Source organism: Lethenteron reissneri, chromosome 27 (genome assembly GCF_015708825.2).
Source record: "Lethenteron reissneri isolate LAM-NWPU_2019-01 chromosome 27, ASM1570882v1, whole genome shotgun sequence".
Classification (NCBI taxonomy): domain Eukaryota; kingdom Metazoa; phylum Chordata; class Hyperoartia; order Petromyzontiformes; family Petromyzontidae; genus Lethenteron; species Lethenteron reissneri.
Genome location: NC_083805.1, coordinates 5730619 through 5750171, shown reverse-complemented (window position 1 = coordinate 5750171; position 19553 = coordinate 5730619). Strand labels below are relative to the sequence as shown.

General features: G+C 42.4%; 1 protein-coding gene across 1 annotated transcript in view; it reads right to left on the bottom strand.

The window, feature by feature from the left end:
• The window catches only part of LOC133348427 (transmembrane protein 132C-like), a 160756-nt gene that overhangs the window by 85303 nt on the left and 55900 nt on the right, over positions 1–19553 (bottom strand). The window contains exon 2 of the mRNA XM_061561220.1: positions 2042–2879. Coding sequence (XP_061417204.1) covers positions 2042–2879 — 838 coding nt within the window. The remainder of the gene's footprint in view (positions 1–2041; positions 2880–19553) is intronic.

Genomic DNA, 19553 nt, shown 5'->3' with positions numbered 1-19553 from the left:
TAAGAACTTACATGAAAGAACGTCCCAAACAACAGACAGGCGCAGTCTTTCAGCCTTAGTCACTGGCCTGTTTTTGGTGGCGGAAACTACGACGGCCTGAAACACACTGGAGTGCACTATCAGAAGCTGTTAAAGCTATCTATGAAGGACTCGATGAACTAGTAGGGCTGCTAGACAAATTATCGGAGGACGTAACTATGACGCCTGAAACCAGAAGTGATGCAGAACAGTTACAGGCATGCGTATTAAATTTTAACTTCATAGTTTTATTACATTTCTGGAATGTCATTCTTGGAAAAATTGATCGTATTCAGAAGCGCTTACAGGATCCTACTATGAATTTCAAGGAAGCAGCAACTGAATCTTGAATCTTTGGGGCATGAATTTGTCAAGCTTCGTGATGATTTGAGCCAATTTGCTGTAGAAAACGCCAAAACAAGATGCACAGCCTGGGAGATCGATGTGGACAGAAGAATTAGGCGACGTCGGAAGATGCCAGGAGAACTGGCAAGAGATACAGGACTTTCAGCAGAAGAAGAAATTGTGCACGTTATGAAGAGCGTATTTTATCGACTTCAACAGGAGATGTCAACACGGTTTTTACGACTAAAAGACCTGAACACAAAATTTGTATTTCTGCTGGACGTCAAAACTCTTCTATCCGATGTCGATGCAATTCGTCAAAATTGCACAGATTTTGGAAATTTCTATGACACCTACATGAATGGCCACGAACTTTTCACAGAAATTGGAGATTGCAAAATGCTGCTCAGTAACCGGAATGAAGTTCTACCAGAAACTCCTTTGGATCTTCTTGGTTTGATTGTGTTTTATGGAGACGACATATTTCCGAATTTGCGAATTTCAATGCAAATTTTATTAACAATAGCAGTTTCAATTGCAAGCTGTGAGCGGTCGGTCAGCAAATTGAAACGTATTTTGTCGTATTTGCGTGCTTCAATGGGACAAGATCGTCTCAGCGATCTTGCTCTTCTTAGCATTGAAAGAGAAACATTGGAAAAAAACTAATTTTGATGACGTGATTGACCAGCTTGCGACAGTGAAATCAAGAAAAATGTATCTTTTGTAGACTATGTCAACCAGTCTACGACAGTGACTGAGTGAGCCATGTAATATAATTTCTATAAATTTGCTTTTTTAAATACAATGTTTCATTAAAATTTAAATTATTCCTTATTCGATGTAATAGGAAAATGTGATTAAACGGGGGGGGGGGGGGGGGGGGCGCCAATTTTATAGTTCGTCCCCGGGCGCAAAATATCCTAGCTACGCCTCTGAGGCTGTCACTCGCCACGAATGGTCTGGAATCAAACTCGGGTTGCCAGGTCCATAGTGCAGTGCGCAGCTCCCTTTGTGCAAGCTCTCCAACCAAAGTGAAATCATAAATAAAGAGTTATCTATTTTTAACTGCCATGCATTACAGAGTATTCTCCAGCAAGTTAATGCATACCTTTTTTTTTTCAAAGTAAGAATATATTTTAGGAAATTTACACAAGACAAAGATCCCCCCCCATATAGCCTTAACAGACTTTTGGTGCAACTGCTGTGAGTGAGCACATATGACGGCTGGCATGGCACACAAGGGGGTGGATGGCACCATACCCGGGCGCCTTTGTCTCTCCATTGCTGATGTTTATACAGAGCACCAGGTACTCCCATTTAAGGCTGAGTAGAACTCGGGGGAGGCCCAGGAGCGGTTCAGATAATCGCCACTGGCAATTTACACACCCGCACACACACAAGCTTAATATCTATTTCTGAAAATAAAAATCCCACCGATATTATGAATCAATTTCACAGCTTGCTCACATAAACCTAAAGCAATCGGCTTATCCTGGAGATTATGAACACTATATTAAAGTTGCGTTAAGTTAAGCAGAAACAGTGAGGCATGGATATACCCTATACAATTCCCTTTTAACTACACCAGCCACACGTGGCGACGAATATATTTCCAATGCCTGAGCTTGATTATGTTTTCACCTAACTCGGAGTCCTCTTAATGATATAAAAGTCTTACCAAATTGTGAATCGATCCACCGTGGAATTCGGCAGGAGGCAGATGGGAATGCTGATGACGTTTTCAGGTCTCAAGGGCCTCATGGGAAGCAGGATCGCCACGTCATTATCCAGCTTTACCTCGCGAGTAGGGGGCAGGTCAGGTGCCCGATACAGCACCAGTTTTCCCACCCAACGAAGGTTCTGTAGCAGGATTGACAGCTCTTGTGCCTTCCAGGCATGCACCTCCGTATTGTCCTCTTTTGCGCACTCGCCACCCCACTGCATGGCACAGTAAAGCTCCACCTCTGCGTATGTCAGCAGAGGGCTGGGAGGCCAAAACCACCGCGATGGAAGCACAACCTCCGCTAGGCACATTGCCAAGGTTCCGGACAACTGGCACGAACTCCTCACTTCTTGCGCATCTTGGAAAACGTGCAGCCTTATGCAAGGCAGGTCCCGCATCGAGTCAGGGTCCAGCCAGTCTCTTCCAGTAATGTAAAACATCACTTGAGCTTTGGGCCTATCAGAAAACATAATTTCCTCCGTTAAAAGTGGTTGCAGTTGCCAGCTGGACCTCGGGCCAATTGAATCAGGCTGAAAAGAGTTTCTGGTTCGTAGGAGATCAATCGTGACTGGCTTTGAGGCTGAAAAAGGTCCAAAACTGACGTTCATGATTGGCGGTCCATTGGCTTTAAGAATAACAAAAGGTTGGGAGTGGGATGTGAGGTTTGCATTTGTTGCAATTTCCTGGTTCACCCTCTTGAGGAGGTAGGATGTCTCCGTGTGAAGAAGCTCGTATCTTGCAGGTAGATAGAGCAGTGGTGAGTAGAGGTGTTCATTGTCCAAACTCATGGCCACTGTTGACATAATAAAAAACAACACAAGTTATGTATTAAAACAGCAGTTGTATCGATGCAAAATCCACCAAACAAAACGATATTCCATTAAAGCAGGACATATTATTGTTCAGATTGCACAATTTAGTATCATCGTCATTGCAAGTCAGGTTAATACTAATAATTATAGCTGCTATTATTCTATCATGTGCAAATAATATCGCATTTATTGTAATATGTTATGAAAATTGAATGGCAGATAGCAATCTTGACATACATTTTGAAAAGAGACATGTTTTAAACAGTAATGATTGTAAATTTTGACTTAAAGCTTTCGTGACTGCAGGGATTCATATTCTTGGTTCTTTCGGTAAAGTCACGTAGAAGGGACATAATAAAATAATATGATATTAATATTATACCACTAATGTGCAAAAATATTATATAAATATTATTTTATTATTTCCCTTTTACGTGACTTTACCGAAAGAACCAAAAATAGTAATGATTGTGTTCAATTTCTCATTAAATATTGATACGTGACATTAAATGCTACACATTTTTGCACATTATTGCTATTGTTATATGTGTAAGAATGTAAAGCAGAGGCTGAAATCTCAGCAAGTCATGGCTATCGCCACAGCAACCCATTCATAAGCTAATTGACATCAAAAGAAATGGCATTCTGTGTCAAAATAATACAAAAAGTAAACACGAGTGCATAAAGGGAATTTCATTTCATCATAATCATATAAATTCATATGCATTTTTTCATATTTCGTTTTTATATGAATTGACAGTCATTTTTATTACGTGCCTAAGTTCCCCCTATTAATCTGCACGCACATGCCGATCACGCAGTCTAATACAGAATTAACTTGGCGAGCCGTATGTTACATTAACCCCAGGCGACTTCGTAAATATGAATAGATGTAAAAATGTCATTTCTTACATTTATTGTGCTGCATGTAAAATTTTACACGGTTGTTTATGATGAACACAATTACAAGAAGATTGTAATTATACATTTAGTCATATACCAAAAATAGCAACAAATATACCAACAACTATGAATATAAAATTTTCATTGAAAGAAAATTAACTAACTGTTTAAAAAGACAGCATGTCAATATAAACTTAAGTCAATTTTAAAAAAAACTTTTAATGGATGAATACTGAAATAAAACGACATGCTGGCACCACATATAGATACTATCTAGTGAGCGAGGCAATTTTTTTTGTCAATTGTCATCTTAAATGACCCAACTTACGTAAATAATGACTCAATTTTCAGATGATTGATAACAAAAAAAGCACATAGCTATTTTTTATTCAACAAAATTATTTTTCTTAGGACAATGCTCAGGAACAACATTTCACAATGTGTACTCTTTGGTTATTTCAGTAAAGTCACGTAGGTATAAAAAAATCACGACGTTTCGGGCGCAACACAAGTGTCCGTCATCAGGTGGCTTTACCGAAAGAACCAAAGAGTATGGATTCCTGCAGTCACGAAAGCTTCAAACCAAGATATCACAATGTGTTATAATAACAATAAATGACGGGCCCCTTTTCAATCCACTGCTGGATGAAGCCTTTCCATGGTAGTCTGAGTCATGGGCATGGTTGACCGTACGGTACTGTAAAGTAGGAGCCGACACCAGATTGCAGGGGTCTCGTCCTTTATTCCTTTCCTTCCATCCACACCTGTCCCCCAGCCGTCCCAATCTCGTTCCCGCCAAAGGCCCCTTCTTCCCGCCCGTTCTCTCCTTATATCTCCTTGATCACCCCTCCCACTAACCCATCTATTGGTGGGAATCCTTCCCCTGACACCCCTACAGTACTTTATCACGCTGGTCAGTTCTGGTTGGTGAGGTGGGGCCTCAAGACTAGTTCGGATATAACTCCCCACCGATGTTAGCCGTGAGCGGAAATGAAACTCGTCGCCGAGTTCATAACGCAGCAGTGTGTGCCAACCACTTTACAGCCATTCACCCCAACGATGGATAAAAGGTAATCTAAAATCAGGCAAGAAAGACAAAGTGATGATCCTTATTTGACGCAGAGACATTATAATGCAATAACAAAGGAATAAAAGTGACTGTGCTCACAGAATCATACGGATAATGGCTTGGCTGCATGCTCGTGCTGTATTTTCAATCTTCAACCTGATTATTTGCCAATAGGTCCAACTAAGGGGTTAGGATTGGGAGCAGTGAGTCACTGATCAGCATGCATTTTCATTACTCCGTGACAAGAGGCCCGAACTAAACCATCTGAAATTTCCCGTTAAAAATAATTCGGTTGAGTGCAACGCTGCATCATAATTGCAATATCATGGCAGAGAAATGCGAATTCCGTTGTTGCTATATTGTAGATGATATATTTCCCCAATAGCCGATCCTGTTATAACATTTAGATGGGGTAATTACAAAGCTGAAATGTATTATTTTAAAATCTATTCATTAAAATATCCTGCAAGCATGCAACGAAGTATCCTGTATTGAGTATAATAATTTGAGCTTATTTTAATAAACCTCTCTCTTTGTCCCTCTGTTGGGAGACCGCTCCACGAGCAGTGGCGTGAGCATACAACTTGCAGGGGCTGCACCTTTACCTTGATGTATTCTAATACAAAATAGTCACACTTTTCAGTCGATGAGTCTTCATTTGTGCCTAATGCTTTTTTTACAAAATGTTTAACGTGCACATTATATAAAAATTGTGGTGCATTGCCCAACAAAGTTAGAATTTACCCCCCATGATCTCTTGCAGCCTGTTGTGTCAAAAAGGTAAGCTTGCCAAACGGATAGGATTTATCTGTCAGCTCATAACCAAAATCGAGAATCTCCCTGACAGAACCTTGCAGGAATCACCTGGGGCACCTCAGCTAAGCAGAGCTGAGCCTGGATAGTGCCTCGATGGATGACGACCGGCAACAGAAACACGCCGTTATAGCATCGCTGCTACATTGTGTGCAGCACAGAGCACTGCAGCAACAAAAATTGCTGTATATTACAAAGAGCGGCAACAGAAACACGCCGTTATAGCATCGCTGCTACATTGTGTGCAGCACAGAGCAGAGCAGCGACAACCATTGTACTGCACCGTGCTCACAACAACTCAGCTCTTCCGCCTTCACCTACCCACACTGACCGGCCTGGCGAGGTATGATGTAACGACCCAAACAGCATCAGGACAGCCCTCATTCTGGCAGTGTCTGTAGGTGCACGTGCTAACCCCCCCCCCCCCCCCGACTGTTCCTGCACCACACTTAGATGGGCAAACAGCGCTTTGTGCTGACTTGTTTAGAGTAGCACCTCTCTAAACACTTTGCTCGGATTCGTACGTCAACAAATGATGGCTCGCTGCTTGCTGGCGGCTTCAATGAACGCTGTGAACGTTGTATTTGTAGCCCGTTTGGATGTGGAGTAGTTTCCAGCCGCTACTCAGAAAATAATAAAAAAATCACAATGAATGCCAAAATACTGTCAAGATCGTATACCGTGTGAAGAAAATGTTTCTGTGATGTCAAAATTGCCGCGTAGCCCGTGGCGCAAGTATTTTGAAACTGTACCTCGGCTATAAAGCTATTATGGGGAAAAACATACTCACCGTTGGCTAATAGTACATCATTGGCAGATAATAAAGTAGGATTCACCATCATCATATTTAACTGCTCCTCCCCACGTTATGGTATCCTTCATGCTCCTACAATGCCACAATCCATCGTGTTTTTATCCTTGTGTTGGTCATTTTTTTGTGAATGTCCCTTCCTTATTTGTACTTAAATTCGTTATTTATAGTTATTTTTCGTGACTTGCTTACCTTTTCTCTATTTTGCACTCCTATCATGTTTTTCTATTGTTTGTTGTTGTAACTTGCTAACCCGTCCCGACTAGAAATCTGTGATAAAGAGGTTCATAGCTCATCGGGTTGCTCCAGTATATATATCTAAACAAAAATTCAGATTACATTTTTTATGACATTCCATCGCCAGTCTTGTGGAGGTGATGGTTGGTGGGTCACACAAATGTTGTCTAACTCCCTTCCCGTGAGCGCCGTGGTGCTATAATCCTGACTTGCCAGGAGAATGTGAATTGGAGGTGCGGTATAGAGTGTTTCCTCCTTGCATCAATGTGTGCGTTTTTTTTTACGGGCGCTCCAGTTTCCTCCCACTAGTCAACACTCATTAACTGGCTAATAACGCCTTTACTAGATTAGAGGACTGCAGATCCTCTTAGGACGTTTGGTGCCAGCTCACAAAACCACGTGGCTGCCTTTCCCACTCTGTGGTCCCTCGCGACTCTCATTCCTTCTGTGCGGCACGTGAGAAGTTTAAATTATGACACTGGTCAACACACTTTTTCTGGCGTAAGGTATTCCAACGGTTTTAATGTAATTTTGGGGTGCTGATTCCAAATCTGGCATCAGTTTTTGTCTATCACATCAGGTTTTTGAGATACCAAATATTGCATTTTCAATAAAAACTGCAGAAGAAAAATATTAAATAAATGTGGATATCTACATAAAATGATATTATAAACACACTATCCTAAAAATACAGCACCATATTTTAACACTAAAGCAGTCACTGACTCGCAACAACTTGCAATCATAAGTGTCAGAGTTAATTTCGGGTAAAATCAATGAAAATGGGGTATGCCGATAGCATAAAAATGAGATGTGATAGAGCAAATCTGAGATCAGATTTGGAATCAGCACCCTGAAATTAGTCTAAAACAGCTGCAAAAGTCCAGGCCAGAAAAAAAATGTTTATTTGTTGTTGACCAGTATTATTTGTCGGCCACCATCCCCACACACAATGCTTCTTTCACAAATTCACTTATTCATCTTAACCGTCAATACACCTTTCTCTAATTTGCGTTTGTTCTCTGATCAAAATGTTTCCTCTTCCTGTCCCTCAGTGTCGTTGCCAGAATGTACATTTCGACGCATGTTTGGCAACGTTTCAGCTTTGGTTCTATGTTCCCTTGTCAGTGTCCATGTTTTTCATCGCATGCCGTATGAAATGTGTGAACACATTCCTCTTCACGGACACGTGGTATGTTTAGTTTCATTCGTAAATTTTTTTTCTTTTCAAAAACACTCCATCCTGCTCATATGCCTCTTTACGTGATCATTTTAATCCTGATTTACATTAAGTAATTGCCCTGGTTACACACAAGTTTTCCAGTTGTGTCCCCACAAAAACAATTGGTTCTTTGTCTACCTTCAGTCCCACTTTGAATGCTTCTTTTTGCTGAGGTCTTACATCTTCCTCAAGTTCATTTCCATTGGTTCTCATCATGACTTTTATCAGCAAATGTGACGCGGTAAAGCTTATCACCATTGATTGTTATGCGTTCACTTCTCCACGTTACTTTTTGGAAAAAATATCTTCTGGCGTCGCCGTGAGCGCATGTCTTCTTGCGTAGCTCCTGGTAAGAATTGCTTCTGTTACCCCATGAAATCTCAGTGTGGATGTTTAATCTTTCGAAACGGTCGCAATAATTTTGTATATATTTTCTGAAGGCCTTGACTTGTGAGAGCCTAGATCAGGGGTCGGGAACCTTTTTGACTGGGAGAGCCATAAAAGCCAAATATTTCTAAATATATTTCAATGAGAGCCGTATAGTATTTTTAACGTATAATAAATTAAATGTCTTACTTTTAATGCGACTTCTGGTTACAGGACCCGTGACCCGAGAAATTGTATCTTTAAAACTAATTTCTGTTTACTTTAAAATGACACAGTATTATTAAGCAATATCACAAGTATTTTAAAATCAGTTCCAAACTGATTTTATTTTTATTTTTTTATTATTATTTTTTTCAACTCAAAATTGTCTGGGAGCCATATGCCGTCACCGGAAGAGACATATATGGCTCGCGAGCCATAGGTTCCCGACCGCTGGCCTAGATGAATGCTTCCTTTTCCACTTATAATCTGGAAAGGCTGGACATAATGTCTTCAATATTCATTTTTCTCTTATAGAATCTGATTTATAGCATGCAGTTAATCGAGGAAAAAGTTTTCTAAAACCAGATTATTCTCTTGGTTCGTTAGACACTAAATTGACCATTATTCGATTCTCTGTGGTTTTTGTGAAAATGTAATAAATGCGTGTGATAAGAGGATAATAGGTGAATAATTTTTCAAATCAGTTTTGTCTCTCCTTGAAACAGACGCGCGATTGAGGCATCATTCCAAGATCCAGATATTTCACTTCGAGTTATACGTTCAACAAATTAATTAATTAGGCTCGTGTACATGGTGCCTGGTGGTATTGGTGGTGCACATATGTAATTCGGTGCTATTCCTATCTTGAACTTAATGATACTTCAAGACATTACCATCTATATTTGTTGCATAATGCTATTGTTTATTTTTTACTTTATTCCAGTGATATACCACTGCTTGTCTCAAAGAGACATGAACCAGACCACGTGGAAAATAAGTGTGGACAGGACTCGTTCCATACTCTTTGTTTTTTTCGGTAAAGTCACGTAGGTAAAAAATTAAAATAAATTAAATCACGACGTTTTGGAGGCAACACAAGCTTCCGCCTTCAGATGGAACCGTCACAGCAAAATTACTGTATCAAGTGAAGAGAGCTCTAAGAGACACGAGATTATATATAGGTTAAGAAGGGGGGGGGGGAAGAAGCCAGGATGGGCCGTGGGGGGGGGGGGGGGGGGGTTCCACGTTTGTTTTCTTAATTTTATTTTCGCTGTACAAATACAATAATGTAAAAAAAATTCTGGCTTGTGAGCTTTGTTTGCAGCCCGGACCTTGCTAAAAAAGAATAAAATGTTTACCTGGAGAAGTTTACTGACCAGATTTGCAGAGGCAAATGGAAGCTCACTGAATTATTCCAACCTGGTACATAGACATTCAAAATGCCAATACATTTTGTTGGATTCTTACAAATGTAGCGCTGGAAGATTCCTGCAGGAATCTTATTTTGAGGGCACAATTTGTTTTAATGTATGAGCAAAACATGTAACCACATTTTTCATTAATCATGCCCTGTAGCAGAAGAACCTCATAAAATGTTTTATCTTTTAACACCCTCCCGATAAACTTTGTCCAGCATAGCTGTGGCTTTCACCATATTTCGTCACGTATTGAGAAAAAAAGCAAGAGGTTCATTAGAAACCAGTGGGGGATATCTATAAATGGGGGTTATGTTTAGGGCAATGGGCCTTATTTGAAATTACTTTTATTTTGCTTTTACTACTTTCAGCAATTTGCAGCGTTCAGCATAATCGTGTGTGTGTGTTACATATTTACACGATGGTAATAAACCCTTCCATTGCATTTTTTGAAACTGAGATCTGTGGCACAGTGGTTAGAGCACTGCCCAATGACCCCAGTGACCTGGGCGAGTGATGTCTGAACCGGTCCTAATCCCCCCTACTTCAACCCACACTGCCCAGCTTGGTGAAAACAACCTCCATGCCTGACAAGGCTTTGGGGAGGGTCTTCATCCAGCAGCGGATTTACATGCGCTGTAAATCATGATAATTTTTATTCATGTAAATCAACAGGTAAGAACTTATTTTGATACGTAGGATATATTTGGCAAGCCAAACTGTAGGTAATAAGTGGCATATTTGTTAGTACCATTTAACATTTACACAAAAAACAAGGTACGAGAGTGCAATTCAAATCAACACATGGGGCAGTGGAGAAATTACAGGAAAATTATTCGGAAGTTTTTAAAATTTAATGTGACAATTGAATAAACATGGTATTAAAATAGCAACTGGATTTTAGACACGTAACTTGACGTACAAAGTTAACTTAAAGCTGCAGCCCTGCGATTGTTGCTCATGTCACTGCTGGTGGAAGTGTCCACTGGAGGAAGATATAGAGAGCTTCTTGAGAGGGTATGTAGGTCTACTTTTCCCCACTGGCAAGAAGACTCGGAAGATGTAGGAGTACTCACACTTTACCCCTCCATGCACGACCTATTGATGAATTAACTGTCGTTCACACGTTTCTACTGCTGGATGGAGAGAGACTCGAGAATTTATAAAACAAAACGCCGTTCCTTGTGGAAGAGATATGTAGATGACACGTTCGTCATCTGGCCACATGGCCTGCTAGCTCGAAACCAATTCTGCAAACACGTCAATTTCAATACACCTAGCCATCAAATTCACCATGGAGGTGGAAAAGGATGGCAAGTTACCTTTCTTGGATGTTTTAATCGAAAGAGACCAGATGGCTCATTGGGACACTCTGTCTACAGGAAAGCCACCCATACGGATGCCTATCTAAAACCTGAATTGCACCACCATCCAGCCCAGAAAAATTCCTTCATCAAAACACTACACTATAGGGCTCGTTGCATTTCCGACCATCACCACCTAGCCAGTGAACTGGAGCACGTGCACCAAGCCCTCAAGATGAATGGATATTCGGATTGCACAATCCGTAAAGCTGTCACCCCAACCGTTGGGAGAGAACCACCTGAGGACCCAATCAAAACCATCACCTTGCCATACATAGCAGGGGTCACCAAAAATATTTCCAAAATCATGAGCAAACACAAGATCCAGGTCTGATTCAACACAGCACATACAATTCGTGATCTGATCCCATCTGTGAAGGATGCGATCCCTGACATGCAATACCTCGGCGTCTACAAACTAAGCTGTGCCTGCGGCGGTAGTTACATTGGGGAAACTAAGCGACATGTCTCGGTCTGGGTTCGCAAACACAACGCGGATCTGAAATACGTTAGGACCAACATCTCTGCCATGGCTGATCATTGTTTTAAGACTGTGGGCACACATGAAATTGATTTCTCCAAGACAAAGGTATTTTGCAAACCCACTGGCTATCAACAAATATATGTTCATGAAGCCATCCAGATATATAAACACAGACACAATTTCAACCGAGAAGATGGGTACAAACTGAGCAAACATTGAAAGGACGTTATTAACCAGGTAAAGTCATAACTGGCTTTGATGATTCCATCCTACCTGCCTATGTTAGCAGTTATTTCCGACTCTCTGAGTTACATTACCATATTAAATGTCTTCACATTAACAGGCTAAATGTCTCACTAACATAGCTGCTGCTCCCTTTTCCTCGATGCGGCGGTGGCGCTCATTGTATAATTGGCTGAATGTCTCTCATTAACACAGCCGCTGCTGCGGGAACCGTCTCACATTGACATGCTAATCTCTAGCAATACAATGGCCGAAGTATTCCTAGCTCTGCAATCTTACATTTACTTGCAATTTCCATCTTTAGCCCCGCCCACTTACCGTTGGGGTGGAGCCACCTCAAACGTATGTAACCTTTGGCTGCAGTAGCTCTCTCGCTACATTTATTCCTGCCTCAGCAGTCTGCCTGCTGTATTTTTTCACCTGAAGACGATTGCTTGTGTTGCGATCGAAACGTCATTTTTTTTTTATCTACAAGACTTTACCGAAAGACCCAGAGAGTATACAAGATTGTTATTTTACCAGCTAAGGCCCACTGAGCTTTATAGCTCTTTTTCAGAAGAGACCTGGCCACAATGCTCAATTAAGTGGTTTATCATGTGGAAATCTATAGCAGCCAAATACTCAATGCATGTGTAGTGACATAGCGCCAACTGCTGTCCAACAGCGGCAACTGCGATGGACAGTTAGCGCACACGCTGTTGAGAATATACACGGTGTGTGTGCCGGCAGGGCAGAGGAACTGGGGCAAGGGTTATTGCAGACCTCATCTGGAAGCCACTGGAACCTGCTAGTGGGTTCGAGAAGGGAGTTGTGGAGCCAGGCTGCGCCGAGTAGGATAAAAGTGGCAGAGAGTGAGAGCTCTGGGCTGCTGGTTCTTGGAAGTGGACTCGTCTCATCGTCGCTGTCGTCTTCGCCGCGTTCGTCGCTGCCATCTTCACTAGATCATTGCGCAGCCGAATAGTTTTTGGCTGTCTCGGTCGACGCCGTCAGTGTAACGCGGTCAGGGTTGTGTCGAGGCTGGGCTATACGACTTGGAAGGAACGGGGGCGAACCTGTGAACCTAAGTGTCAATAAAGAAGGTGCCTCCTCAAGAATCCTGTCTCCCACCCTGTCGACACTACACATGTTTGAAAATTTTCCACGGATAAACCGGAGGATCTGGAGTCAGGGTAGGGATCGAACCCACAACCTCTGTGTACCTGGCAAAGTAGTCAACATATCACCAAAGTGATGCCTCCACAGTGAAACTTGCGCCGCTGTCTTCAACTGCCGCCATAGGAGATGGAACCGGGGACTTGTAGAATGCAAGTCCAGGCTAACTATTGCACTGTGGCAGTATATTTATTTAACAATAAAGTAAAATTGCTCACGAAATGTCACAATGAAAAAACCTTGTGTAGCAATAACCTTGATCACTAATTCAATCTATTTTTCCCGTTAATTATGCTCCTATTTTTTAAAATTAAAAACAGACAAATGTGAGTGGCTTACTCAAGACCCACTCAAGCTGTAGAAGTTAATTGAAATGACATTTGTTCAAAAGAAGCGAAAATATCAAAAGAATATGAAATATAGCAAATAAGGCAAGCTAATTATGTTGATAAAGATCAAAGTGTTCGTCGCACATTGGTCAATAAATCTGGGTAGCATTTTTTTAACAGCAGGGGGAATTGCACATTAATCAACGTAGTAAAATTCGTGCCATCTCACTCCAGAAATACAATTTAAAGTGCATAATTAAAAAGGATATACCGCACATATTTGTATATTAGTATAATGATAATTTACAGCCCTTTGGCAAATGCATTGCTCGATTCAGGCTTTCCCATTGCCTCGCAGTCGTCGGGGGGATATTTGACTTCGCTTCAACCATGCTGGTCAGTGCAGATACGAAGGAGGCATCAACAATTGATGCACTTTCAATTTAGACAGGAATTCATATTCTTTGGTTCTTTCGGTAAAGTCACGTAGACAGAAATATAATAATAATAATAAAATAAAGTGAATAAAAATAAAACCACGAATGCAGACACGATACACTTTCCCTTAAAACCAGACACACTTATCTGACTCAACCACTTCAATTCCAACCGACAGTTGTTTTTCTACACCGTCAAACCTGACGGACGGAGGGGGTGGGTGGGTGGGAAGGTATAGAAATCGTTTCAGAGATTCCTCGCTGCTTGCTCATCGTTATCCGTGGCTGGAAATTGAACTCGGCTAACCGGATTCATAGCACAGCGCACAAAGACCAATTCGCCGCCCCACATAGGGCTTCAGTCCGTGTAATTATACAGGAACTAGCTGTACTACCCGGCTTCGCCCGGGACTTGTATCCACCACGGCCGGCCGCCTTTGTCTCCCCAGTGGCGATGTTAATACGCCACAGCAGTTACTCGTTTGAGGCAGAGTCGATCCTAGGGGAGGTTCAAATAATCGTCACCGGTGGTGTCCGTGAGCGGGAATGGAACTGGGTTCGCCGGGTTGGTAGCGCAGCGTAGCGTTAAGCACTACACCCACCGCTCCTCACACACCACACACGCACAGACACACACGCAGACACACACACAGACACACAGACAGCACGCTAACCACTACACTACCGCTCCCCACACACCACACACGCACACACACAGACAAAGACAAAGATCCCCCGTATAGCCTGAACAGACTGTAGGGGCAAGTGCTGTTAGCGAGCACCTATGAAGGCCGGAACGGTACACGAGGGGGTGGGTGGCCAGCACCACGCCCGACCGCCTTTGTCTCCCTAGTGGCGATGTTTACACACCGCACCAGGTACTCATTTGAGGCTGAGTCGACCTAGGGGAGGCCCAGGACCGGTTCAGATAATCGTCACCGGTGTTAGCCGTGAGCGGGAATCGAACCCGGGTCGCCAGGTTCATAGCGCAGCGCGCTAACCGCTACACTACCGCTCCCCACACACCACACACGCACACACACAGACAGCACGCTAACCACTACACTACCGCTCCCCACACACCACACACGCACACAGACACACACACACAGACACACACACACAGACACACACACACAGACACAGACAGCACGCTAACCACTACACTACCGTTCCCCCTACACAACACACGCGCGCGCGTCCATAGGTACACATACACGCGCTTGCTGCAGACACACACATACACACACATACATACACGCAGACACACACATACATACACGCAGACACATACATACACACAAACACATACACAGTGACATGCGTATTCCCATCGCGGGGCACGGGACGTGCCTCCCGGCAAATCCCTCGCAAGCGATCGTACACAGATGGACAGACAACTGAACAGTACGACGTTTGGCTGGTAATTGCATCCAGCATCAGCGAAAGGACGTACTCTGAAATGGGAATTGTTGTGGTTTTACGCTTGTACACACCGGTGGGCCAAAGCAGAGACTTATGAGTGTTTTATCAACGGGACACTTTTTGACTGATTGGCCGTGTGGGGTGGTGGAGGGTTACAACACATTAATAATTAAGGCGAGCGAAAGGCAATAAAGTTATTTGTGAAGAATGGTTGCGAAAGCGTACGTGTTACAAAAAGACTCACTTTACTTAAGAAGCAGGCTAATGTGTACATGATAGACTGTCAGTACAGCCACCCAGAAATATAAGCAGGCTACACTGTACATTCTAGAGTGGCAGTACGCTCAGCCAGCTTAATGAGTATTTGTTGAGTGAACATTTAAACAAATCCATTATTGGCGCGTGTGGTTTAAACATAATTATACAGTAGTTTTTTCATGAGAAATGGTAATTGTTGTGGTCTTCCGCTTGAACACACCGGTGGGCTAAAGCAGTCAAGTCTTAGTCTTTTATGAACGTGACAATTTTGTGCAGATTGGGCGTGTCGGGTGGTGGATAATGGTGACAACACCTTAATAAATAAGGCGATCTAAACGCAATAACGTTGTTTATGAATAATGTTTGCGAAAGCGTACGTGTTACAAATTGACTAACTTTACTTCCTAACCAGGCTAATGTGTACATGATAGACTGGCAGTACACCCAGCCAGCTGAATAAGCAGGCAGCAGTCTACATAATAGACGGACAGTACGCTAAAGCAGCTTAATGACTATTTGTACAAAGAACATTTAAAGAATCGATTATAATAACCAGGCTACAGTCTACATTATAGACTGCCAGTACACCCACTCAGCTTCATAAGCAGGCTAGAGTCTACATGATAGAGTGGCAGTACGCTGACAGAGCTTAATAAGCAGGCTACAGTCTACATAATAGACTGTCAGTACGCTCACCCAGCTTAATGAGTATTTGTACAGTGAACATTAAAGTAATCGATTGTTGGCGCGTTGGGTTTAAAAGTAATATTAATAGCACACATTGTGGTGGGGGTGTAGTGAAGAGTAGGAAAAACTTTGATGAATTTACCTCAGAGTGGCGTGGTGGGTGTCGGGGCCTAGTAGCGTGCAAAGCCTGCGGCCTCGCCTAAAATTGTCGGCTTGGAAGAGGCAGGGTACGGGTGGCGTTCCTTCCCCCCCCCCCCCAGCGCTCCAACAATACTGTGTAATGGCTATTATTTAATTAATTACGGAGCTTATGAAAGTGGCGAAGGCGTGGCTAGCGGTTGGCAGGGGCAACCGCCGTCCAATGAAACTGCAGCCCTTGGCGAAGGCGTCGCTAGCCGTTGCCAGGTCCAATGAAAGCGGCGAAGGCGTCGCTAGCCGTTGCCAGGGGCAACCACCGTCCAATGAAAGTGCGTATGTTCCGGAGACACACAGACAGACAGACAGATTCACGATTTTATATATATAGATGAGCTGAATTGTCATGAATCATGAATGTCTGATTGTGTGGGTGGGTGGCCGTAATCGCCATGTGGACCTAATTATTAGGGGGTGCTGGAAAACCTAAGCCACACTTGGTTACATTAATGGGACGAAATTGTCACAACCATGAATGTCTGATTGTGCAGGTGGTAATCATTAGCGAAAGGTGAGGGAGCAAAAAGCGATATGTTAAAGTAATTAGGATGTGATCGTGGGGGTGGTTATTTACCAAAGGGCGCAAGAGGGGCCTCGTTGTCTGGCTTGGAAGGAGAGGAGCAAACAGGTTGAGTTAGGCCTTGGCTTGACGGCGAATGTTACGCGGTATTCGTTCACGTAGATATGTTAGAGGCAAAGGTGCACCCCTGCAAATAGATTGCTCATTCCATTGCTGGCGGAAGAGCATCTACTTTAGAGAGCTCCAGTGAACTTATTGAGAGTATCGTTTTTGTGGGCCTACTCTTCCACGCTGACCAGACATCTTTGAAGAAGTGGGATTACACATCCCCCACCTTCCGATTAGCACGGTTGTCTACGTATGATGCGAAAGAAGTTCAAAGTACATGTATGTACGTGACCTGCCGATCAACAAACTTGCATACCGGTCAACCCCTTAGCAGTGCCTACCTTATTACAGACTAATTCAGACTTTATTGGTCACCCCGTGCCCCTTATGAATCTCAACGTTCACCCGATAAAGTCCCATCACAAGGGAGAAACACAAATAGTTAATTTTTTTGCCCGTATAGAAACGTCTGTACGCTATATGGACCTGAAAACGCAATCCCTGTACAAGAATACGGCGTAAACCGTATGCGTTGAACTTGTGCTGTACCTAATTCATACTGCTGGGTGCAGAGAGACTGTGGGATTTGAGAAACTGCCCTCCCACCCCCCCCATTGTTCCAACTATCGCCAAGCTACATCCGACGGGCAATCTCTGAACTAAGTCCAGCGTGCTAACCACCACAACGTGGCAGCATCCCGTAGCCGTTGTGTCCTAATAGAATGTTCAAGTGAATTGAGTGGACTAAAATGAGCACGACCTTATTTCGTCATCCATCCCTCCCAATAAAAATGTTACAAACAAACTTTCTCATTCAACCAACATGTTCTAGATTTTGAAGTTTTTGTGACGCCAAGGATCCATACTGTTTGGTTCTTTCGGTAAAGTCACGTAGATGAAAAAAAATAAATTTAAAATTACTAAATTAAATCACGACGTCCCGGAGGCAACACAAGCTTCTGTCATCAGGTGGAACAGCCACAGCAGAATTACTGTAGTGAATAATTTTGCTGTAGTGAATAATTATAATTATTCATAATAATTATTCACTACACTTGATGACGGAAGCTTGTGTTGCCTCCGGAACGTCGTGATTGAATTTAGTTATTTTCATTTTTTTTTCATCTACGTGACTTTACCGAATCACCAACATGTGTTTTTAACAATGTGTGGGACGTACGGTGTCTTGCTCATGGGTTTTCAGCAATGACAATGTATTAATATTGTGCTTTGGGAAAGCTTGCCCAAGCTGATAATGGTGACGATGAAACGGTGGGCCTGTGAAGGAGAGCGCTGCTCCCCCCTTGCGCTCTAAAAGATACTGGTGGGGGTGAGGTTTTTAAATAAAGAGGAACCGCTGGTATCAAATAATTCGAATGTCTGAATTCATTTCAAGGCATCGCAAAGCGCAGCTGTGTTTGTAGGGAGGCAATGTTGCAACTATTACGAATCACTAATTTTCTGTTTTTTTTATTTGTATATAATTTGTTAATAGTGTCATACATTAAAATAACAATAGAGTCGTTGAGGAAATTGCCAGTATCGTAAAATAATGTGAATACGCATGGCTAAGCATATTAAAACATGTATATGTATTAAAATGCATTAATGCCTTCAGGACTTAACTCAAGTTGGGAATTTAATATCCTATGAGAAATCTGCACCAAATTAAGGATCTAAGAAATATTATAAGTGCTCTTTAATTATTGTACCATGTGCAACAATACTTGACTGGATAATGGAAACCATTCAAGTATACCAATGTAGACGCATAATACATTTCTTGTGAATTGATATATCAACTGAGGGTTTGTTTCCAAATATTGCTTGAATGCATCGTCTAAAGATTTTTTTTCATCATTGTAGTTTGACATGACATTTATATTTTTGGTATTATCTTCGGCCATCGACAAGTAATGTGCTCTGCAGAATGGTGGAAGTTAGGCTGTTTGTCAGTCGCTACTTTTGAAAAAGCAATATTTAAAAATGCAAAAAAGGACGCCGAATTGTCCAGTACATTTAACCTTCTGATTGTCAGTCTTCCAGTTTGACAATTATGACAAACAAGCTAAAATAATCAAGGAGCACGAAAAAATTAAAGCAAATTTTCACATGGGAAGAGTGTATGAATATAATACAACTATTCTTTTGCCCGTCCAAGGACGGGTGTATTTCAGTAAATCTGAAACTTGCAAGCGAAAAGCAGAACACCACGTGATATTCATTGCATCAATTCGGGTGCAATTTGTAAGGCCGCAGTGACACAGACCTATTTCATTTAAAGGTTATAATCCCTTGTTCATCATGACGTCCTTTTTACTTCGATGTCTCAACAGCGTCATGGACATCGCGTGATGACGTGAGGGTCGTAAGTTGACGCCGAGGAGGGGGGAGGAGGCGCCTCGCTTTCCCATGTGGAGTGACGTCACCCGCTAATTAATATTAATGGCGGGGGTGGGGTGTTACATGTGGAGTAACATCATCCACTCATGATTATTAATGAGGGGCGGGGATCCATCTGGAGGACTTCACCTGTTCATGATTCTTTGGTTCTTTAGGTAAAGTCACGTCGGTATAAAATAAAATAAATCACGACGTTTTGGGCGCAACACAA